The following is a 23,937-nucleotide window of genomic DNA, read 5'->3' on the forward strand; positions in this document are numbered from 1 at the left end:
TGAGATTCTTGTAGAAGCCACTTCTACTTACTGGAATTAAAACCCTGAAGGCTTTATTTTAGACAATAATCTGAACATCCACTCTGTTATTTCAACTTCCCTGCAGTTCTTTTATGCTTCTGATTTTGACCAAATATGAACTTGATTGTAGTTTTTGTTTTGCTTTGTTTTTTGGTGTTTTTGTGGGTGTTGTTGTGTTTTTTTTTTTTTTTTTTTTTTTTTTTTTTTTTTTTTTTTTTTTTTTCCCAGTGCTAAAAGTTGTTTGCATGTCAGAGTTATTTGGGGAGGTGGGTAAATAGGTTTGTGTGTGTTTTCCCTTGACTTTTTTCCCCCATTGTCTGAATCTTTTTGACCCAGAATGGTCAGCTTCATCTTGGAATGAAGACTTTGATTAGTTTTCAGTTACCTTCAGTATTGACCCCATCAAGCAACCTTCTGTCTCTCTGGTTATTTATTTGTAGCAATTGTTCTCTACCTCTCTCATGCTGAGGTTCTTGCCCCAGGTAGCAATAGTGGCAAAGACAGTGGCTGCAGCTTCAGTGTTATTTGCCTGGAGGTCCCATATCAGTTCATTATACTGGATTAACTTTTCCTTAGTTTATTTTAGTGTAGTATTTATATCCTCTGCTGTCATTGGTAGCCTTTCAGCAAGTTTGCTTTGATGTGGAGCCTTCCATGGTTCAGGTTTATTAGTCCCTGCCCTGTATTCAATGCAGGTCCTCAGTTATATTGCTCTAATGCACACTTGAATTCCTGGCTCTATAATAAAAAATGCCAGAAAAAAGAACCAAAGTTAAAAGAGGTTCTTACACTGACACAGCAGAAACATTTTAAAAGGAAAAAAAAAAAAAAAAGACAAATAAAAGTAAACCATATTAATAATGAAAATATGAAGTTGTTAGGTTAAAATGAAACTCATCACATATCAGAAAGCTACAACTAGACACACCAAGGACTTATGTTCAGGCGTTCATGGAATAGCAGCAGTAATCCAGGGGTTCAAGTTTTCACCTTGTTAACTTTTATGTATATGTCTCTCCTGATGTGGTCTCAGACACTCTGAAAGCCAGGCTGAGTTGTGTCCCTGTGGCACTCCAGTTCACATCAGGCTCTGCTTGCAGAAAGGTCCCCAGATTTCCTTAATCCAACCGATTTTCTACTGTGCAGTTTTACTGTGCAAGAGGTTATTTGAAGGGGTTTCAGCTTCTGCCTGTCACAGACACTGTGAGTGCAGGCAAGCAAAGAGCAGAGCTGCTCATGACAGCTGTCTCCAAGGTCAGAGGTGGACTAGCAGTGGGTGCAGAGGAATGTTCCTTTTCATCATGTCTGTCAGCTTCACAACAAATGAAATTACTGCTAATACCAGTGTCATTTCTCTTTAGAATCTGTCACTATTTATCATTTAAGCTGCCTGAAGAAGTTCTTCTGAATGACTTGCAGTATTTTGAGACATAAAAAGAAACAATAACTTTGATTTTCCTGGACGCTGTAAATCCCTTTTTTCTTCAGAAGGCTATTGGATGAACAGGGAGCTATATTAGAGGTGTTAAGACTGAGTTTGCCAGCTGTCATTCACTCTGCAACCCAGGTGGTTTATAATTTATTACACCTTTGCACGGTAGTATTCACTTTCAGCTAAGCTGCTGCCATTTAACTGAGCAGTAGGAGATTACACTTGACCCTGCGTGTAATCATAAACAAAGTGTTCAGATTTCTGGAAGAGCTTGCTCTGTGCTGTCCATCTGCAAATAACTCTATCCCTCTGTAAAAGGCAAGTACTACCAGTCTTCACTTGGGCATGGAGAGCCATTAGCCCTGGAGGGGTGAGATTGGCAGTTTCTTACTACCTTTAGAAAAAATTCATGTGAAGCTCAAGAAAAGGATAAAGAATTTAGAAAGCAAGAAACAACAACAGCAACGAATTTTAAAAAGAGCAGCTGTAATAAGAAATCACCAAATTGGATGGGTGAAATAATATTGCAAATAATATCAGATACATTTTCTGCTGTGCATAATTTTTTTTTAATTTGTTTTTTTGTAATAGCCATGCAACTGCATTAGTAACCCCTGGTAGATATTGGTTGCAAAGAAAGTTAACTGAGTCTTATTGAAAGTTACATCTGGCATGCAACAGCTCTTCTAACTTCCTGATTGAAGATATGGAAGGTGTGTATTCCTTTTCTGGCCATGATTTACAGCTCAGTTTAATGAATGGATCCAGTTTAACTGCAATCAGCTGACAAGATTATTGCTTGGTACAGCCTGTTGGCTTCTGGCATGAGTATGTGACCACTTCTCAATCAAGAACTACAGCAGGTTTATGGCATAGCATTTTAATTTAAGCATTGCCAGTTGTGGGGAAGTGGCAACGTCTTACAGTTGTTTGATTTAATGTGCTGAGGGCTGTGTGTGGGAACATGGGCTCTGGAGCCAAGGCAGAGAAGAGCTGAGCCTTTCTAGTCCAATAGACTCTCACATACCATCTTTTAACAGATCTAACAAAACAAACAGAAGATGACTGGTGACCTGGGGTGTTCTTACACTGCCACTGCATTTGATCTTTCCTTTTCCTTTTCCTCTAGCTGTAGTAGTGTTCTTCTGTTCTGTGCTACATGCTGCCTTGCCAGATGTGTGCAGACATCACTACCTTTTCTGTTCAATAGGACTTGAGTTGCTTCATCTTTTTTTCAGGATCAGGTCTTTGTTATTTTTCTGCCAGAAAAAATACCTTACTTCTGGACTTTTGCACTGCTTTGACTTACGTTATGCACCTGGGTGGGCTCTGTGAGATGCAAGCTAAGTAGCAGATCACTGTGTAATGCAGCATCCTAATGCAGCAAAAGCACACAAATGGTTAAATGGTGAAGTCTGGAGGGAAGGCAACAGGATGGAGGTGTAAATAAGATAACATTAGCTCTGTAACTTGTGAACTTGCTGACAAGCCAAACATTTGTGATGGCTCTGGTGAACTTGATCCCACAAGATTACATGATTTGAATCTTCCCTTGAATGGCGCAATTTTAATTGAAGGTAGAGTTACTTCTTCAGTAAAATCCTAATGCAGAGGTCATAAACATAGAGGTAGTCTGGAAAGGTTTAATCCTATGTGATTGATGTTTTGCTTGTCATTAGCTATGGTAAATTAACTTTCTCCCTGGCTGCACCCTGATGCCTTTTGCCCAGGGAGCGTAGAGCCTGCTTGCCATGCCAGGGAGATGGGTGGCTCTTTCAGAACTGCCCCAGCACTCTAAAATAGACTTCCACCCTTGGGAAGTGATCAGCACTCCAGTGCTCTGTGCTTGTGCCAGCCCAGTTCACGAGCTCTGCCTCCCTGCATGTCCAGTGCTCACTGGGCCCTCCTCCTGTGTGTTGTTGCAGTGAGAAGGGACAGTAGCAGGTTTTCTAACCCCAGGTACAGCTGTGTGTCCTCTCACAAGTTAACTGGAATCACTTTTACCCCTGGCTCGGTCTGTTCAATGAAGAAGAACTGAATTTAAATTTAGTCCCTGCCATCCTGAACATCCAGATAAACTGATTTCCAATATCCATAAATTGAGCAAGCACTGCAATGAGCAGTCAGTTTTTGCAGTAATATTGTTGATCCTGTTTGAAGGAAAGTCTCCCTTCTCTAAATCCTCTCTGGACTTCGCAAAGTCCAGGGATGGAGACTCCATTGCAGCCTGCACTGCAGCTAAACATTTCCCTTTCCATTTGTACTTCTAAACCAGGATGTTAAAATGCAAGTTTTTAAAGAATATTTTTTTTCTTAATAGCAGGTACACAAAGCAGATAATTTCATTTTTTGCAGAAATGTAAGATGTTATCTAGTGGAGAGAATATCTGACATAAAAACATTGGTTTGAGTTGGGTTTTTTTTCCTAGTTTCCCCAGAGGAAATCTACACTGGGTCGAGTTGTTCACATTTGCAACCTCCCTGAGGGAAGCTGCACAGAGAATGATGTCATTAACCTGGGCCTCCCATTTGGAAAGGTCACCAACTATATCCTCATGAAATCTACTAATCAGGTACTGTACATCTGGGGTTACTAGTGTTGACATCTATTGGCATAAAGACATAAAGATATCAAGACATGAAGACAGAGTCTTTGGAGGAAACCACTTACTTAGTAATAGAAACTTAAATATATGAAGCCTGCTCTCAAAGTGAAAAAAAAAGTTGGTGGTCGCTGAATTAGATGAGGATGTAAACATGAACACATCTAAACAAGTTCTTGTTTAAAAATCCCAGCAATGTCAAGGAAAAATTTTCATAAAACTGTACTTTCACTAGTTTTTTTGGGTTTTTTAAATTAATTACTTCCTGCCTTCTCTCAGCCATTTGTTAGGGTTACTTTCAGACTTCTCTTGTTCTTTATAGTAGCTTAAGTCTACCCTAAGTAGTTTAAGTGTACCAGTGGTGTAAGCTGGTAAGAATAGAATATCTTCTCTCACATTCCTGCAGCAGACAAAATGGATGGATATAGAATCCATGCCAGTGGAGAATGTTTGAGATGGTAATGTTTAAAAAGTCACAGAATCATAGAATGGTTTGAGTTGGAAGAGACCTTAAAGACCATCTAGTTCTAAACCCCTGCTATGGGCAGAGACACCTTCCACTAGAACAGGTTGCTTAGAGCCCCATCCAGCCTGGCTTTGAACACTGCCAGTCAAGAACGATTAGATGCCAGTCATTTAGTTTTTAACTGAACCAGCTTCTAAGGTCACATATTGGCTTTAATAGCTGGTTGGAAACCATTATTTGCAGTTAAAGAAAGACTGAGAAATGGACTGGGTGTTATCATTTCAGCTTCAGGCCTGGAGAGCTACCATTTTGTACTATCAAGATATTTTGCATCAAAAGAATCCAGAGAAAATTTATTGTGCTGCCTTTTCTCTCTTATACTTTGTATTTTTAATTATGTAATAGATTGTAAAGTTCTCTTCATTTGTGCTAGGCCTTTTTGGAAATGGCTTACAGTGAAGCAGCCCAAGCCATGGTACAGTACTACAAAGAAAAACCTGCTATGATAAATGATGACAAGTTACTTATTAGGATGTCTAAAAGATACAAGGAATTGCAGCTGAAGGTAAGATGGTCATTCCTGATCAAATTATGCGATTTTCCATGGCGCATCTGGAGAATACATTTTTAAAAGATTCTTGCCGATTACTGATTTCTAATTAATGCTTTAATATTATGGAACAAGAAATAAAGATAAATTAATGAATGAATATTATCGATCTTTTATGCTTAGCTGCTTGCTCTTATTCTAAATTGTAACTCTTGCAAGAGACCCCATTTTCTCAGATCCTTTTATACCATTATTTCAAAACTCCCTTCAGAGCTTCCTTGTGAGCAGGCTCCCTACATTGCTTGGTCTAACAAAAGTCTAAAGCACAGCCATGTGTAAGATACAACATGTCAACAAAAATAAGATGGTTCTATCCTTTCAGTCAGGCATTAAACCCAGAACAATGCTTTTTTCACTGCTTCCGTGCTTGAGCCATAGCACAGTCTTGACACCAAGCACTGGTAACAGGACTAAACAGCACACTGATTTATTTTTATTTCTTGTTATAAGTTGTAAAACAAGATTTTATTTTTTTTTTTTTTAACATAGAGTCAAACCAGAGCAATATTCTTCAGACTTTCTGTAGAGTGCATGCCACTTCTGTTGTGGATATTTGAGTGATGCCCAAAGATCACTGCTCTTGTGAAAGCATTTATAGAGGCTTATATATTGCCATGTACTGCTAAGAGAGTAATTTCATTTCATGGTGGCTTGGACCAGAACTGGCAATGCAGAGCTTAAAAGCTCCGTATTATATTACCTAACACAGCACAAAGTTATTTCATAGAACAGCTCTGTAATGTTCCAATTTAATGTTAAGGGTTCTTTTATGACCCTTTGGGAAAAAAATCAAGGAACTCAGATGGTCAGGCTTGACCTTTGGAAAAGCTTTTTTCTCTCCTGTATGTGTACACTAGTTTAAGGAGACTTAAAAGGAGTTGCCAAAAGTTAGTAAATCAGGGCAGACTGTCCTAATGTGGTACCGGGAGGGGTTCAGATGTTAGGTGGTGGAGATTGTGCATCTTGACAGAGAGGCAGGAGTTACCCAGGAGAATGTGATAGTTTGCCTAGATTCCAGGAAGATTTTTCTGCTCTTCCAATGACAGTTTTTCAGGTCATGGAATTATTTTGCTTTGCATAAGAAAGAAAGCAAATAAAAATACAAAGAGGGAAATATGCATGAGCTGTATACTGCTACAAACTGCTGAGTTCCTGCATGATAACGTTACTCATCTGTGTGTGCTCCAAGTGTTTGAGGGATTGCAAGCACTCCAGCCCATGTAGTGCATCCTACCTAGGAGTAATCAACACCCCAGTATACATCTTGCACTTAGCTTGTCTGAAGCTCTCCTTGTCTAAACATAGTCCTTTAGAGCTATGCTCCAGAATTAGTAACTGGGAGATCAAGAGAAGGCACTTCATACCTAGAAGATCAGAGATAGGCTGCTACACGTTTGATTCTGTATCAGAAAAAAAAAAATGTCTGTTTTGTTTCCTCTTAGATCCAGTTCCTAGCAAATGCTCTGTAGTGATTGTGTAACAAGGTTTGAGTACAAGCTAGTTTTCAAAGCCTGTTAGAGCAGCCAAGTATGAGGAGAGAGTGCTACAACGTAATGGAGCAAATTTTCCGTTTGTATCATTTTACTGCTTTGATCGTGCTGTTGAGAAGACAACTGCAAAATAGAGTGTAACTACAACACTGAAACGAAATATTTCTAGTTATAGTACAATTGAATGAGGCACGGATACTGTTCCTTGAAGGATGAATCACCTGTATCAGCTTAGAGAGTAGTGCAGCATGCTTAACAGCGTATTTGTTTTTATTAGAAACCAGGTAAGAATGTGGCTGCTATAATCCAGGACATCCACTCACAGAGGGAGAGAGACCTGCTGCGTGAAGTGGACAGGTAAAATTTCCCTAAAGTTTGGAACTGGAAGTCTGTAAACCTGCAAGTAAAAGAAGCATTATCTGTGTGCTTCCCTCTTATTTCATTGGCTTTCCTAATTTGGATTTCACTTATAAAATAGGATATATTTTTATATAGTTCAATAGTTGGTACAGGGCCTGTATAATGAAATCCAATTGAAACTGTGCATGTTATGAAAAGAACTCTTTCCTACTGATTGTGTCTCAGAAAATATGTCTGGCATGTGAAGGGCACAAAAATGAAGCTGTTCCACTCTCTTCCCTGTTGAGTGAAAAGCATAAAGGCTGGGGGTGCTTAGAAACCAAGTGGGAAGGAGGCAGTTCAGATTAAAATTATTTGGGTACATTTCTGATCTCTCTGACTTCTGGAACTTTCAGCAAAATTGGAGAGGAATCACAGTCCTAAAACATCTCTTTTAAACAGGTGGCCTTTGTCACTTTTGTGTCAGAGATGCCCTAGCTGAGTGAGTATTAAGAGTACACACATTAGGGTCATTGTAAAGGTATTAACATATTATAAGCTTTTAATGCTAAACCCCTATGAGACACTTTTAAGAATGAATGAATATATTCTTGACAGTTCTGCAGGGATTTAGTTAAGCTCTGTGGCTATGACACTGCCTTTTCTCCTGTTCACTGTTTGCAGCTGTGCAGTGCATGTCTGTGAAAGGCCTGGGGTCTCAGGTTCGCAGTCCCCGGGGCAGCCCCCATGAGCTTCCAGTGTACAAGAATTGGTAGCCAACAGTGGGTCAGCCAGTTACAGCTGCCTTTTCCCCCTGCAGCAGGTATGGCACTGAGAGGCCCCGCTCCCGCAGCCCCATAAGCCGCTCGCTGTCACCTCGATCCCACACGCCCAGCTTCACTTCCTGCAGTTCACCACACAGCCCCCTGGGGACCAGCAGGACCGACTGGGGAAATGGGAGAGAGGCGTGGGATCAGTCCCCCTATTCTCGACGGGAGGAGGAAAGAGATAGCAGAGAATGGCGAGAGAATGGGGATGAGAAGAGGGACAGGACTGACACGTGGGTACACGAGAGGAAACATTATTCCCGACAACTGGACAAGTTTGATTTGGATGAACGGCTTGAAGGAGGCAGAGGACACCGAGAAAAATACTTAAGGACTGGTTCCCCTGGGTCCCTTCACACTTTAGCTGGCTACAAGAACAGAGAAGATGATTATTACCGAAAATCCTCTAAGTCAAAATCTGACAAGTTTCAGAGGCAGCTGCAGGATTTACCTGGAAGATCGAAGAGAAAGGAAGAGGCAAAGTTAAGGGAACGCAGGCATTCTTACAGCGAGGACACTGCCAGGGAGGAGGCAGCTGATCAGAAGCACAGCAAAGCATCTGAGAGCTCCAGGCAAAAACAAAGTGATAAGAATAAGGTGAAGAAGGCTGAAAAAGACCAAGAAGATGCTACTGCTGAGGGCAGTGATGTGAAGGAAACCAAACCTTCTGAGAACGAGGTAAATAGAGATCTAAAAGTATGTGTAAGAAGAATTGTAAATGCTGAAGTAATATATTTTCTGAACTGCCTTAGAGCATTTGTTGTGGGTGTGATGCCAGCAATCTGAAATGTGTTTCCATGATAAAATCAGGAAATGTGGTCATAGAAGACATCTTGGGAGGTCATCTTGTCCGTGTTTTTTGCCCAGACCATGCAGACCACTGTTGTGGTGTTGGGTATATGGACATTATCACTCTGTGTCTAGCACAGAACCTTTGGGTAACAAACGTGGGGATGGGGACAGACAGCTGAAAACAAAACCAAATGACAGTCTGCTATTTGCATGCAGGTTGTGTGTGAAGAGGCAATTGTCCTCCTGCTAACTCTGTGCAGAATGCCCCATAGCTGCCCTTTCTGCATCCATCATCTGCTTCCACTGCCAGTGAGGAGGATTGAGTTTTCTGGAAATTAAGTGATACTTTGCAGAGATGGACAGTATTTATACAGGGAAGTGGTTGCTATACTATTAAAATGGGGAATGAACTTTTAATGAGAAACATTTCTTTGTGGATAACTCAAAAGAGCAATTGTTTCTAGTAATCATGTGTCCCTATCCTCAGCTGTGGCAGGGATAATTCACACCACTCCCTTCAATGTTCTGGCAGAAATTTCTTTCCATGACAGAAACCACTGAATCAGCTCACCTATAAAATTATGCAATCTCTGGAGAAATATTTCCAGTGGTAAAGTGGCAATGTTTGTGGATTTGATTCTCCACTGGGAAAAAGTAGGAGGGGGAACGCATCCAGATGCCTCATTTGCTCAGTCTCAGTACAGCCCATACTCACATCCCCACCCCCTGGGGATCTGGTTACTGGTTTATGGCTGCCTTGCTGCCCCTGGAGTCCCTCAGAGATAGCTGCTGCCATCCACCCCCAGGGCTGTTGGCATAGGAGGCTGCAGAACTGCTTGGCTGACCAGGGCTCCATCTCTTGCTTGTGCTTTTGTGCTGCTGGGGCTGTTGTCAGTTGTTTCCAGCTGACCTTCTTCTCATGTGGGGCTAAGTTGGTGGAATTTCCGAGATTTGTAACTCACTAGTCTGTAACCAGCAGCAGCATTGCCTCATTCCATAGATAAGCATGTTTGTGTCACCTTTTGTCATCTTTCTCCTTTGGCTGGTATTTTACTATGATGTATGGCTCCTTGGGAGGAGATGTCAGAGAGAAATGTCAGACAGCATCCTAAATCACACTGCTCTGCATGTTTTCCAAGTTATTTTACAGTGGCTTTACTAAAGACATATCTCTCCAGGGAATATTACTAGTGATTTATTTTAAAAGGAAGAAATAGTTTTGTATGTCTTGAACTCACTTTTACTTTGTCCCTCTTTTATTAAATACCAGATAGGACTGTGGTTTTGTTCTTCCAAAGTATGAACTGTACAACCAATTCCATTTTCAGCTGATCCTTTGTCAATAAACAAAACAGTCAAAGTCTTCTGCAGAGTTTTAACACTGCTGCTCTCCTTACCACATCTGAGCCAACATAACAAATGTGGGTAGAGAACAGAAGAGTGGAGGCTGGAAATTTTAATTAATTGACATTCTCCCCCACCTGTCTTTTAGCCAATTCTATGATATAAATTACACCTTTAATTTTGTTTAAAATTCTTTTTCCTAATTCTTATTTGTGCAGCTCTGTGAATGGAATTTAGTGTTGGGTCTTTTCCCACAGCCTAGTTGACTTGCATAAACTTTAGAAATAAAGAATGTGACCTTGTGAGTGACTTTGCTTCTTGAAACCCAGAATAGAAACATACTAGAGCACCACTGTGTGTTGCTATACGTGTATATGTATTTATTTTAGCTTGAAAAAGAGGAGCAAGTTCCAGTGAAGAGCTCACCTTCAGATAATAAACAAGGAAAAGAATCCGGAGAGATTTTGGAAAACACAAGGAAGGAGAAGGTTGGTGACACATTGTTGGTGTAGCTTCTTTGAGAAAAGGATTGAACCCCCATGTTTGGTAGCACGTTCTCCCAAATGAAATACTAACCCCTCATGAATAAAACACATAAAGGAGTTGGAGAAGGAGGTTGTCTAAATTAACTTGCCTTATCTTGACCTCTGCTTTGAAGGACAACTTTTCCTGATGTCTCCAGAGCTCTTTTTTTAGTTACTCTTTGCTCATGTACATTGCTTCACATACATAGTGCTTGGCAGTGGCAGCTGTAAGGAATGTATGCCCAAGTGAACTGGGTAACTTTGCAAACTGTGCCCAAAAATAGGAGATGTGGTCAGTTAGTGGGAAAGAGGGGACTATGATGAATACTTTTTAGAACTCTGGTCTTATGAACTATAGATAGCAGTCTCCTGATTGTTTCTGGTTTTAATTAAATAATGCCTTTACAGCACCCCTACTGCTGCATTGCAATTGGGGAGAGCAATGTCCCTGGAATTCCTCCAGCTTCATATCTGTAGGGTCATGGGTTGATGGTCAGATATGGAAGATATTGATATCTGTTGCTGCAGAAAACTGATCTCCTGGCAAGAGCAGTGCCAGCTCACAGAGTTTTCATGCTGTTTTAGGATTCTAGGAGGGGAAGTGTGGGAATGGCCAAACAGAAGGAGAATACAGATTATTAATAGATTATGTGTACACAAGGAGTCTGGGAGTTGAAATTTAAGATGCAAGTGTGTCTTAAAAGTAAGATATACCTTTTAATTCTAATATTTCTCAAATCCAGTATTAGTGCCTGAGTCCTGTAAGTCTGTAACTGCAAGTATGGGGTATTTCAGAATGTACCTTGGAGTATAACTGTAAGCCTGCTTTTTCCTAAGGTTTAAGCCAGTGGCTCCCAGCACGGTCCCCGGCAGAGGGATCTTGCTGGTGGAAGGAAATGACTGCAGAAGGAAGCCATGTTTTCTCAGTCACCATGTGAATTTAAAGGACCTGGTCCAGCAAAGTGAAAGCCACAGTGGCTCAAATAGGGTTCAGTACATTTTCATTGCACTGAGATGGAGGTAGAGGAAGGTGATTCCATAGTAGCATCAACTGTGTAACAAAGTGTAACACATCATGCATTGCTTTGCTTCTTGCAGAAAAGCCAGAAGCATGGGACTGGAGACACTGTAATCCTCAAGGGAGTTACAGAATCTTCACAAAGGGGAGTTCATGTGATAATTCAATGGAGATTTTTTTGTCCTTGTGCATAAGGTTTAAAATCACAACACCAAGGCATAATAGTCTTTGAAACTAAAACACAAGGGGAATTATGCATGGCCATATCAAGGTTCTTCCTGGTTCCAAGGCTCACTTTTTAACAGTGATGATCTCAAATCACAAGTCTCTCAAATGTTTTACGTCTTTGTGACAGGACCGAGACTGGGAGAGTGGAAGTGAAATAGAAGGTGAGACCTGGTATCCTGCTAACATGGAGGAATTAGTGACAGTTGATGAAGTGGGAGAAGATGATTTAATTATGGAGCCTGATATAACTGAGCTTGAAGAAATAGTCCCAGTTGATCAAAAAAATAAAGCTGCTTCAGAAATGTATCCCTGTATGTCAACAGTGTTAGAACTGAAAAACAATCACAGCCACTTAACCAGGAGTGAAGACAAATTTTCCCATAAAGCTTTAGAAACAAACTTCAGAACAGCAAAGGGCAGTGCAGCTTCTAGTGGCTGTCAGGAAGATGATGAGGATGATGATAATGATGATGCTGTAACTGAAGCATCAAGCCTAAATCTGGACCCTGAACAGAAGCCAGAGGAATTGAAAGAAGACCAATCTGCTAAGGATTCTGATTGCCAGCAGAAGGAAGGAAAAATTGATAAGAGCTCTGACACTCGTTTAGATCCTGAAGATCACCATATACCTTCTGTTCATCTGAAAGAAGAGACTCTCCAGCTCCCTGATACATTTATAGATGATTACAAACAGATGGGATCACAAGGAGCTGAGAGCAGAGAAGTTACGGAAACGCTCATTAAAAATGCTACTGAAGAAACAAGACATGGAAGCCAAGAGTGTCCAGAGGCCAAGGGTAACTACTACTTTTTTTTTTTTTCCCTTCAGCCTGCAGAGAGCCTTGCATGTTTTCTCTGAGGGTAGACTGAAATTTATTGCTAACGAGAATAAGTGTTGTTAATAGTATCAAGGCTTGTCCTTGGAGCAGCTTAGTAAAAGAACCCCAGTGCCTTTGGCCAAGCTAAACCATTAGAGCCTCTTAGATGAATAGTGTAAAGGAAATATGATAAGCAGCTTGCAAGCTTTCTGAAAGGCATAAGCTGCTATAATTGTCATGTCAAGGTTCACATGAGTTTAGCTGAAGTCTTTCAGTGCCTTGCTAAATTTATTTTGAATTGTCAATGAAATGAGTGACAGTCTCTGAAGGTCAACAGAAAAGTACTGTCTGTAATGTCTGGCTGGCTCCTGGACAAGGTGGGTATTCTTACACACTGTACTGAAGAATTATTAATATGGATATCACACATAGGTTGTTACTTCTCAGTCCCTGTTCATGCAAATACATGTCTTCCCAGGACTTGCCTTATCATGTCCTATTAGCTACTGCATGTTGTCTTTAATATAATTGATAGGATATGCTGTGAGATAATGGCAATAAGTGTAATCACAGCTACTTATTTATATTTTAGCTGTCAGGAAAACAGGGATCTTGAGGATCTGAAAGTCAGTTCAGTTCCTTGTCAAATGATACTTGAGCAAATGGGCTGTGCATAGTGAGGAGATGAAGTGAAAAACAACATTGAGTATGTTGGTCAGAAATGCTCTTTTTTAATTGCTGTCAGAGCCCATGTGATGGACAAGGGCTTTTGAAAAAAAGCTGATGAAAGATTCTTGAGGGTGCAATGCTGGAAACATTTCATGTGAACATCTGATTTTGAGCTAACTTCTTCCTCCAGGATAGATTTGAAATTCATTGGTTTTTAATAATTACCTGATTGGCCTGAAGACCCCAGACTTTGCATATTTGGAGATAACATTGCCATGGGACTGGGCAGGGCAAAGTTGGCTCTCCTGGGCTTCCTGAGCAGCCAGCTGATGAAAGAGTTGGGTGTCTCAAGAGCATATTTACTAGTGTTTCCAGCATCTCAGCTTCCAGCTTGTCAGCAGGGAGCCTGGAAGCTCCAGGGCCTCTCATGCTTCCCAGGTTTCTGACATGAACTTGTTATCTGGGATCTGCAGTCCAAGGCTCTAGGCTCTTTACAAATGCAGCTGCCAGCTCAGAAGCACAGAAATCAACTTAAGTGGGACTTAAGTTGCTGCAAAAGCCCTGGGTGTCTTAAGAAAAGCATGTCAGCTTACTGGGTTTTTCCCGGTTCTCTGCTGCAGTATTGGAATCCTGGGGTAGGTTTAAAGTTCGTTTGAAAGCCAACCAGTTAGGATTTTATATTATTTTCTTTTAAATCATGCAATAGACGTACTTGAAAGTGAAGAAAAATTCATTCTCATAACCAGAAACTGCAGATCTTTGAACCACAGACTTGAAAGACAGGAAGGGTTTGGCTTGAGCAAAATAGGTTTGTTTTATAAGAAAATATATCCCTTATCTAGGTGAAATTTGCAATGCAATAGAAATGTTGTCAGGGTAAGTGAGGTAGTTCTTTGATGTAAGGACTGAAGAAGAGGAATCAGACCAGTTTATCTGTAATTCTGTAGCTCTGTGATAGGAAATTTCTATATTTTTAAATAAAAATAATTCATATGATAGAAATCATGGGAAGGGAGAGCATCTGTTCTTTTGACTGGCTGTATCTGCCTCAGCAAATCAATCCAGTGTTTCCACATCTTGAATCTGCTGCTGTGTCCATTAATGTCAGCCAGCAGGGACCAACCATCCCATCTCTACTATTCAGAAATCAAAATCTTTTAGAGGCTGGGAGCCATAAAGCAGGAACTATCCCTTGGAGAGGTGAGGATGGGAGAAGAGTGGCTCCAGGGAGAAGATGCCAATGATGCTGCAGAGATCCTACAAAAGGCAGGTTTGGGGAAATGTATTCATCAGGTCCTGCTGCCCCCACCATCTCAGCAGCCCCTGTGTCAGCCCAGCTGCACCACTGGTCATGCAGTAATATATGCACTTACAAAGTGCAGTCAGGCCGTGCTTCTGCCAGAGGTGTGTAATGTTATAGCTCTATTTAGAGATTTAAATACAAAAATCCCTCCAAACATAACATTAAATTAGAAATAGAAAATGGTCTGCTGAGAAAAATCAGAGTGACTGCACACCATAGTACAGCTGTTGGAGTTGCACTAAACAACAAGGCCTCTGATTTGAATGGAAAAGCATTTTTTCCTGATTTTACTTCATTTATAGATCCACCCAGAAAGTGTTCCCAAGAAGTTTACAAATGTCTCTTTAACAAATTCTTTTCATTATTCATTTGTTAAGCAAATTCTAGGTACTTGGAAATGAGATCTCTGGAATACCCAGAGGTAGAGTCTAAACAAAGGCCCTCTGCACCAGGCTGGGAACAAGAGGACGTCTTCACCGAGCTCAGCATTCCCCTGGGTACGTTGGGCCTCCCACTGCAATACCCCGGCCTTACAACAAGATGTCACTTTAAGGCTACTTGCTATATTTATTTTTCGGAACAGATGTGAGGAGAGGAAGAACAGGGTCTATGACAGACGGGGAGCTGTTGAAAGAAACAGGCTTTTGATTCTAGATCATTGTTAATTCATTCAGAATGAATGGCAAAAGGCAGCTGATGAGACGAAATAAGTTCCCTTAGACTATATATGAAATACATATAAAAATACTTAGTAATTTAAAAGTCTTTGACAAAGTATTGGCTTTACTGTGTAAATGCTGATTATGAGCAAAACACCTGGAAGAAGTACATCCTCCAAAGCAATCTGTGTAACTTAAACATGAATCTACTGCTAAAAAGTATTGCTGCTTTTCTAGCCCTTGAGGTTACAGGGTGAAGTTTCCAGTCAATATTATGAAAAGGTAGATTTTAAAGCATGTATATCTAAGAGAAAAGGTGTGTTTTTAATGCACAAGATTTTAAAGTGCAGCTCAATATTGCAAAATTAGCAAAATCAGAGAAGTGAATCCAGGAATCCAGGATTCACTCTTCCTATTCCTAATATTTAACTAAATAGCACATTTTTTATTTGAAAACAAGTTTATTGGGGGGGGGGGAGGGTAGGATTTCAACTGACATTTTAATGTAATTCAGAATTTCTCAACAGGTGTGGAATTTGTGGTGCCCAGAACTGGATTTTACTGCAAGCTCTGTGGACTCTTCTATACAAATGAAGAGACAGCAAAGACAAGTCACTGCAGGAGTACTGTTCACTACAAAAATCTCCAGGTAAAAACACACCTGAAGCTACCTAACAACAAACTCACAGGGTGGTTTGTGTGTGAAATAGATGATGCAATAAAAAAAATAGTTTTTATTGTGTGGACAGAATTCAGATGTAATGAAATTCAGGTAAACAAACTTTTCAGTATTTCTTACTCTCAGATCCTTGAAATCAACTTCTGGATCGTAGGTAAAATGAGGCCAGGTGATAATTTGATTTTCTCATCTACATTTGGTCCTTGTCACTAGCACAGAATGCAACTCAGATCTTTAATTCCCTGTTTCAGAGGGTCCCAGATGTTTCTGTCACTGGGAATGACCCCAGCAGCAGCCTTTAGTACATCTTAATGTCAGGAGCATTAAAGATGGCATTTGTCTGATAATGTAGCCAGTCCCATTTCTGTGTTTGTGTGGGTTTCTCAGCGTGTTTCAGCTCGCAGCTCTCTGTGACACGCAGGCTCCGAGAGGCATTTCCTGTGACCTGCTGAAATCCCCTCCCTGTGTGCAGAGCACCACAATGCTGAGTAATTTCCATCAGGATATGCAGGAGCATGTCAGTGCTTGTTGCTCCATAAGAATGTAACAAAAACATGTCAACACTTGATAACAGCACAGGAGACCACATGTTCCTGCAGTTCAATCAAAGCACTGCCTTTGTCGCTTTTGAGATGCACCATCGATAGAATCAGTCACAACAGCCTGAGCTTTACCTTCCTGTGCTCCTCAGAGGAGATGGCCTTGGCTCCCACCCCCAGCCCCTGCACATAAGCAGGGTGTGTACCCTACACATACACTTGTGCTAGCATTCTCATACTCCTAGCAAAAGTCATGGCAGAGCAAAGCAGAGCTGCTCCTCCTTTCTCTGTTCCTTCCCTCTGCCCACAGTAAATGTGGTAACTCTGCTTCTGTTCAAGTAATAGCTCTCTTTCCTTAGCTGGCTAGTAGGCATTGACTTTTCTAGTGACACTCACAGTCAAGTAATTTCTCTGGGAGAGTTTTCTTGGCTTTCCTGAAGTTCGATAGCTGTAATCATACAAAGGTCTCTGGCTTCCAAATGCTTCCTACAGAGCTCTGATGCTTGCTCATAATGGACTCTCCAAGTGCAAGAGCGAAAAACTGGTGCCCAGTTTGCATTCCTTTCTTGCTTCATACAAAAAAATCCAGAGGGATTCACCAGAGGTGGCACCACTCAATGCAGGCTGTGTATCCCATGCAAGTCTGTCCCTAAGAAACACATACTAAAGAAAGATTGTAACTCCTGCCCCTGGCTCTGGAAACTGGTTCCATGGGAAGAAGAGGGATTTTTTTTTTTTAATTTTCTAACTTATTTTGTTACAGTCATAAGAAACAGACCCAACTAAAACTGATTTAGTGTGAAAATAGCCTCTTTTTCCCCTATTAAGACATTTCCCATGAGTACTCTGGCAGATATCTATCACTGACTTGAGATAAAAGAACAAAGACTATAAAAGCTGTTAAAATTAAATCTGCCAACTGTAGTAATAAAAACAGGCTGTTCTGTCGAGCCATACCTCTTATCTTACTAAATACAGGAAGTAAATGTCTCGTCCAACTTTTGCCTGCCCAAGTGAAAACTTAGCAACTTTCAAATCACTGTTCTGTGTTGCTAGAACCCTTTTAGTTGCCAAAATGCTCATTTATGCATTCTGCAAGGAATGAGTCTTCTCCTGCGATGATGCAAGTTAACGAGTGTATCCATCAATACAGGAACTAGGGACTCTGACTCTAGTGGAGCTATGGGACTGCTGCTGCAGTGTTCCTGTTCTCCTTCCTGAATTCCAAATGCCATCATCCAGTGACCACAACAGTGTCCCAAATTGTGTCACGGCTTTGACTCTTTCATAGCCGATTTGCTGCTTCTTGTGTCTCATGATCTCCTTGGGCCACATCCAAAATATATGTTCAGTGTTTGGATTTGAATGTGAAACTCTGAACAGCTCTTTTGCCTATTTTCTTCGAAAAGCCTTGTTTATATGATGACAGTTTTGTCTTGAAGTAAGATAGTCAACTTCATCTAACTATGATGCTCTTTGGATAACATCAATCACTGACTTTAAAAATCAGCTGTTTCTTTGTCAGTATCACAGACTTTTTGTAATTTTTAATTCTCTTCATGATAATAAATTATTTTCCTAGGTGATATTTGTATTTACAGATACACTGCAATTCCCACGTCCAAAAAATCCATATTTATGCCATCCCTTCCTCCACTTCCTCCAGCTACAGAAAGCTATCACCATTTATCTGGTGGAAGCTACCTTGGCAACTCAGTGCAGCATTTCATCCTATTTTCCACTAGCTTTATGCAGTATTTGTCAAAACTTGTATTTAAATGAAAAAAACCGCACATTTTTTGCTTGCCTGCCATTTTGTTAGATATTAATATGAATCTGAAAACTTCAAGTCTGCTGTTTGAGATACTCATGATAACTGGCAACATCAGCTAAAGGTAGTGGATAAAACTCTGTCTTGTTTTGGTCGGTGCTCATTAGAAGCCCCAAAAGCTTGGGTTATCAGATCCAGGGACAAGTGTTAGTGATTTATTATGGTTCACGGTGTACAGAACACGTCTCCCAGCCTTTATGGTCCCTATATCTCTGTATACTACTGTAACATTTACTCTGGCTTTTTGCCACATGGAATTTTGCACCCAGAGATCGAGACTGAATTGTGTAATTTCCACAGCCCAGTCTCTCTATTCAGGGTAACAAGAGTGCAGTCATCACTTTGTCATGGGTGTGTCTAGTCATTACCATTGCTGAGCCCCTTTCAGATGAATCTCTTATATTCAAAACTTGTATTTACCTGAGAGAACGTGGCAATTCTAACACAGCCCTTAGTATTTTTACATCAATTTCTCATTTAATGTCTTCCCCATGGATGCCAAAGAGTAAACTGTACTCTGGGGAAATCGTGCAAGTAGAGAAAATTTTGCAGTGACATGAAAGGGTCTGTTCAAAATAAATCAGAATAAGTAATAGCTAGAAAAGGAGTTTTATGATCCTAATAATGTGTAGGTCAGCTATTCTTGTGTATGATGTATGTGATATAAGTCATTAAAAAGAATTACCATGTTGGAATTTCTCTGGTGTCTCTGTATTAGCTGCTGCTGAAGAAGCTTCTTTCCTTCCATTTCTATGTCTGCTGACCTTGAATAAATAGTTTGAGCACTATTTTGAGACCCATACCCATTCATCATCCATTTTGTGTGCAGCTCTGCCAACTAAGAGCACTGCCAAAAGGCTAAAAGCCTCAGTGGCCATGTCTGTTCTTTTAAATCTCACTGAATACCCAAAGCAGTGAAAGGCTTTATCTTAGAGAAACAAAATAAATGTAAATATGCTAGCCAAACTGCTAAATTGTGTTAATTATTACTAAATGTGATTATTTCCTTAAAACAAAATGTTCTTGTACAAAAGGTATATCTCTGAACTGGACATGCTTTAAATATAATACATAAACTTTGAATCAAGACTCTGAAATCATTTATGTTCCAACACATGAGTACTTTCCTAGCAGAATTCAGTTGACTCAGTGGAATTAGTTCCTGCCCTGTAGCACAGGGGAGTAGAGAAAAGGTGAGGTCTGGTTACACAGACTGATGGAGAATAGAGTCCTCCTGGTTCTGTCACCAGTCCCCCCCCGCCGTGGCACACAGTAAACTTCTGAACTTCTGAGGCATGTCAGTTTGCCTGACACTGACATATTTTTTGGCTTGAGTTTTCACCAAAATGGGGATTCTGTGTACTTTCATTCCTTTTGAGATGCTGGAAGAGCTAGAGCTCTTAAGACGCATAAAGGATCCCGTGTTGAATATTTTCAGTTTTGGTAACAATGTTTTGGTTTCTTTATGTGATTGCAGAAGTATCTATCCCAGCTTGCAGAAGAGAGCCTGAAAATGAAGGAAGAAGGCAGCCCTCTGCCTCAGGATGACACTGGCATCGTTCCTCACTTTGCAAAGAAAAAACTATGATGCAGATGAACTGGAAGAGCTGTAATGAGTGAATGCTGATACTTTTTTTTTTTTTTAATTTTATTTCTATGATATAACTGTCAATTTGCACTGTACAGAGGAGGGGAAATAAAGAGCACGTTCCATGCATCTATGCCCAGAGTGCCATTAAAAACCAAAATGCCTGAAACTGTTTCCCACGGTGAAGCAATGCTGGCATATCTGTTAGAAGTGGAGCAATTCTTTCTCACACTCTGTGTGCTGGGAGTGGTTTCCTAGATTAAATCAGAATTCTCAGGGATTCTTAAAGTTTTAGTTCTGATGTAACACATCAGGTCAGGTGGAGTACTTAGAAGCACTCAGCATCCTCCAGTGGACCCTGGAAGGAAAGGAGATGTGACTATTTATAGGCTTTAATGTTGCTTAAAATATCTTCAGCCATTACACTCATTGCTCCAGTGAGAAGTAGGATTTGCATAGGAAATCTAAAGCCATTTTGCTAAAACTAGTGAGTAGATAGCATAAAGTAAACCCCATCAGCACCCACCTCCATGTCTTAGAGCTTGGTGAAATGACAAAATGTTTGTGTTGTCAAGCACTGACTGTCACTGCCGGTGTTGTGCGAATTCCGGGGGAGCCGCAGTCTGTCCCAGGGACTCACAGGCTGAACCCAGCACAGCAAGAGCAGTTCAAATGCACGTGCTGACAGCCAGCCTGCTCTGGTTTCAGCATTTTCCATGGTGTGGTCAGGGTGTTCTCCAGGGACCGTTGTGTTTGAAACTCTTCTTTGTGATAATTCTAAAGGGTGCCAACTTTGAGTCTTACAGACTTGAAACTCTCATGAGAGGCTTTTAAAAGTGCCACATGTTTGGACCATGTCTCTTTTAGACATTTTATTAATGATCCTTGCTTTTGGGGTCTTTTTGTTTTCTTTAAAGCTTGCTTTTCCTCAGCTTGGCAATGTTGAATTTTCCTGGTTTTTATGGAAGGACGCCAGATTTCTAATATTGTTTTTGTATTTTATTTCCCTGAATTTTTTAAGGTGAATACAACAACTGATGGCTCAGAGTGCTGCACTGAGAACACAGGATGCACCAACAGCTCTGGCATTATTATGACCTATTGTTTCTGCACAGTTGTTGCTTAGTATTTTGCAAAGTCCCTTTGAAATGCACTGTACAAGTTTCTGGTTCATTTCAATAGGGCTTTGTGTACTAAAGTGAATACCCATGCAAACCATTGCCAGGATTGATCCCAGAGTTTATAAAATGCCCTGTGCAATCTGGGCAGATGGGGATTTGCAGGCATTTCCATTCTTTGCCTGACTTTAATATCCATCACAGTATGTTCTGTAAAAATAGCTGTACTGGATGTCCTGTTTAGATGTTGTGCAGAGGAAACAGTTTTCCAGAAGGTTCTAGCTATCCCCAAGAATGACAGGGATGTTGCACAATATTGCAAAGTGGCTAAATTGCCAAAACTGCTTCCACCAAAGTATTTGTTCCATTATGTCTTGTGCCAGCAGCTGTGCTCATTCTCTGAAGTTCCCTGTAGCCAGGCAGTGTCTCTCAGAGATGTTGCCTGAAGCCCTGTTCCATTCCATGGCCTGTGCTTTCCACTCATTTTTACCAGAGGTAGGTTTAGATTTCATAGTTGGAATTCCTGCTTCTTGCAAGTTGAGGGATTCTTTGCATCCCAGAGTCAGACAGAGCCTACCAAATGACAAGGGGAAATGAAAAACATTACAGCCTAAATCCTTCTTTGTCCAGGCTTGAAGTATGTTAAGACTTGTGTCCATCTGTCATTTAAAACAGCTAGTTTTGGATGGGGTTTTTTGGTGGTTGTTTTTTGTTTTGTTTTGTTTTGGGGGGGGTTGTTTTTTATCCCCTATGGAGAAGGAAAAAACCTGCCAATATTGCAAACCAGGTATTTTTCCTTCAAGGGTTGGGTTTTCCTTTGACTGTTTGTTTTTCACATTGCAGTGAAACTTGAGCACAAGGCTGTTAGGACAAGAGCTTGTATTGCAGGCTGTAAGATGATGAAAATGGCAGTAAAGATTGTGCAATTGTCTTCTAAAGTGCAGCTCTCTAGCTGGTCATGTATCATCTGAATATGAAGTTCCCTTCATGCCCTTCAGCACAAACTGAACACAAGGGAAGGAAATCACTACAAATGCAAGCATCAAATCTTTGAAGCTAACCCTGCTATCAAACTAGGGCTCTCACCAGCCTAATGGGAGCTTGTTAGACCATGTGGTTAAGCTTAATTGGATGTGAGACATAGCTGACTGAATATCAAAGTCATATGCCTCCAGCAACTTTATCCCCAGGTAACCTCAAATGAGAAAAGTATCACTGTTATTATTCTTTATTTGTAGTGCAGCAGAAGCTACAGGTCCAGTGCCTTTATTATAGGCAAGGCACAAATCCACAACAAAGACTTTCCCAGGCCAAAGAGCTTTAAATCACACTTTCTGAAAACAGACAACAGGTGGATACAGGCAGGCACGGAAAGCAGCAGGTAACCATGAGATTTTGACTGGCAGCAGAAGAATAATTAAAATAAGTGTTTACCCAGGGGCTTATTTTTGGATTTATGGGAGATGATTCAAACTTTTCCCCCTCCTCTGGTTCTGAACCAGGTTCACTCCCTTTGTTCACAGCTTGCATTTAACCTCCTTCTTTTTCCTGGACAGTTGCATTAAGAATGTAAAATCCCTTCTGGATACAGTGGGTCTTGGGTCCCCAGCCACTTAAGTTTCAGTCTCCAGAGGTGGAGTTGTGACTGAGGCTCAGTAGCAAATGGCCTGGCTGCAGATACCCTGTTTGGGTCACAGCTACAGGCCCTTGCTTGCCACCGAGGAAGGAGGCAGCTCTAGATGGCATCTCTGCCCTGTGCAGTTTCCTCTTCTGGAGGGAGATGACTCAGGTGAGCAGTGCAGAGCCCAGCCCCACAGATGTGGTCAGAGCCAGATCACATTTGTAGAGGTGGTTTGGACATCCCATCCCTTTGGGCTCTGTCCTGACAAAGCAAAATCCTGGGAACAGCCAAATGGGCACTTCCCCTTCTGAGAAGGTCCTTTCTCTCCTAAACCTCAACGCTGAAAGCAATCCCAAGTCTCAATTAGCTCTTAATGATGCCCATGATCAGTTTTCAGCCTGATGCACTTTGAGAACTCAGAGATAATCTCCTTCCCTCTCCAACAGGCCATCATGCAATGCTGACAGGCACTCCTCAACTTCTCTCTACTACCTATTCTGCTGAGGAAGAATTCTGCTGTAGGCAGCCCCTTACCTTCCTCAGCTTGTGTAAAAATGTGTTGTTTCTTTTGGCTTATTATATTTAAAATCTTGAATTTTTTTAGTTGGCATAATTCATCATCACTATAATCCACGCTGTTTATTTATATATATATAGCACAAAGCAGGCTCAGGTCTAGCCAAACACATACTGATATTTAAAAAGGGGCTTCCTTAATATATCAAAACCATTTCAATACATCTCAACCAAAGAATGCACTTTTATAAGAGGGACTATGTTTTTCATCTGTGTGAAATCTGTATTGATCTCAAATAGTCTTTAATGTCGATCTGCAACCTACTTTCTTTGAAGAAAAGAATAAAAGAATTAAACATTTGCCCCATTAGACAAATTTTCACATTGGCTTTAACACTAAATTAGTGTTAGGCTGGTTATATTCAGGGTTTTTTTTCTATTATCTAAGGATTAAGGCTGTGATTTGTTGAATTGTACTTGAACTGGACCAGATGTATTATTTATTGAGCTTACATAATCTTGTTAATTTAAGTTTTGGTTTGTAAACAGTTGAAATTTGTTAGTACTTGTTTAATTATGTAGGAACTGTCACCAATATTAACTGATCTGTGTAACTGATTGCAAAGTGTTTCAATTTGTGTTTCTTAAGAAGAAAGATTTTAATAAAGAGAATTATAAAGCATATATATTGGTGGGCAATTGTCCCAGAAACAACATGCTTCTAGCTTCCCAGGGGATCTATTAAAAATCAAAATCAATAAAAGATAGTTTAAGGAGTAAGAATGAAGCAGGGGCACAAAAGGTTTGCTTTTAAATATAATTTTTGCAAGTTGTGGTTCCTGGTTCTTGCCACAGAACTCCTGCTGTACAGAGAGTGAGTGATTGTCATTGGCTGGTGCTGA

General features: G+C 40.6%; 1 protein-coding gene across 1 annotated transcript in view; it reads left to right on the top strand.

Annotated features, from left to right (window-relative positions):
* RBM20 (RNA binding motif protein 20) overlaps window positions 1-22,794 on the top strand; it is a gene marked incomplete at its 5' end in the record, with an annotated part of 101,537 nt that extends 78,743 nt beyond the window's left edge. The window contains 9 exons of the mRNA XM_083866807.1: window positions 3,883-4,026; window positions 4,956-5,087; window positions 6,900-6,979; window positions 7,782-8,466; window positions 10,314-10,412; window positions 11,822-12,491; window positions 14,862-14,981; window positions 15,671-15,792; window positions 19,670-22,794. Coding sequence (XP_083722933.1) covers window positions 3,883-4,026; window positions 4,956-5,087; window positions 6,900-6,979; window positions 7,782-8,466; window positions 10,314-10,412; window positions 11,822-12,491; window positions 14,862-14,981; window positions 15,671-15,792; window positions 19,670-19,780 — 2,163 coding nt within the window. The 3' untranslated portion in view covers window positions 19,781-22,794. The remainder of the gene's footprint in view (window positions 1-3,882; window positions 4,027-4,955; window positions 5,088-6,899; window positions 6,980-7,781; window positions 8,467-10,313; window positions 10,413-11,821; window positions 12,492-14,861; window positions 14,982-15,670; window positions 15,793-19,669) is intronic.
* Between the last annotated feature and the right edge of the window lie 1,143 nt (window positions 22,795-23,937).

Source organism: Zosterops lateralis, assembly GCF_965231275.1.
Source record: "Zosterops lateralis genome assembly, chromosome: 8".
Taxonomy (NCBI): Eukaryota; Metazoa; Chordata; class Aves; order Passeriformes; family Zosteropidae; genus Zosterops; species Zosterops lateralis.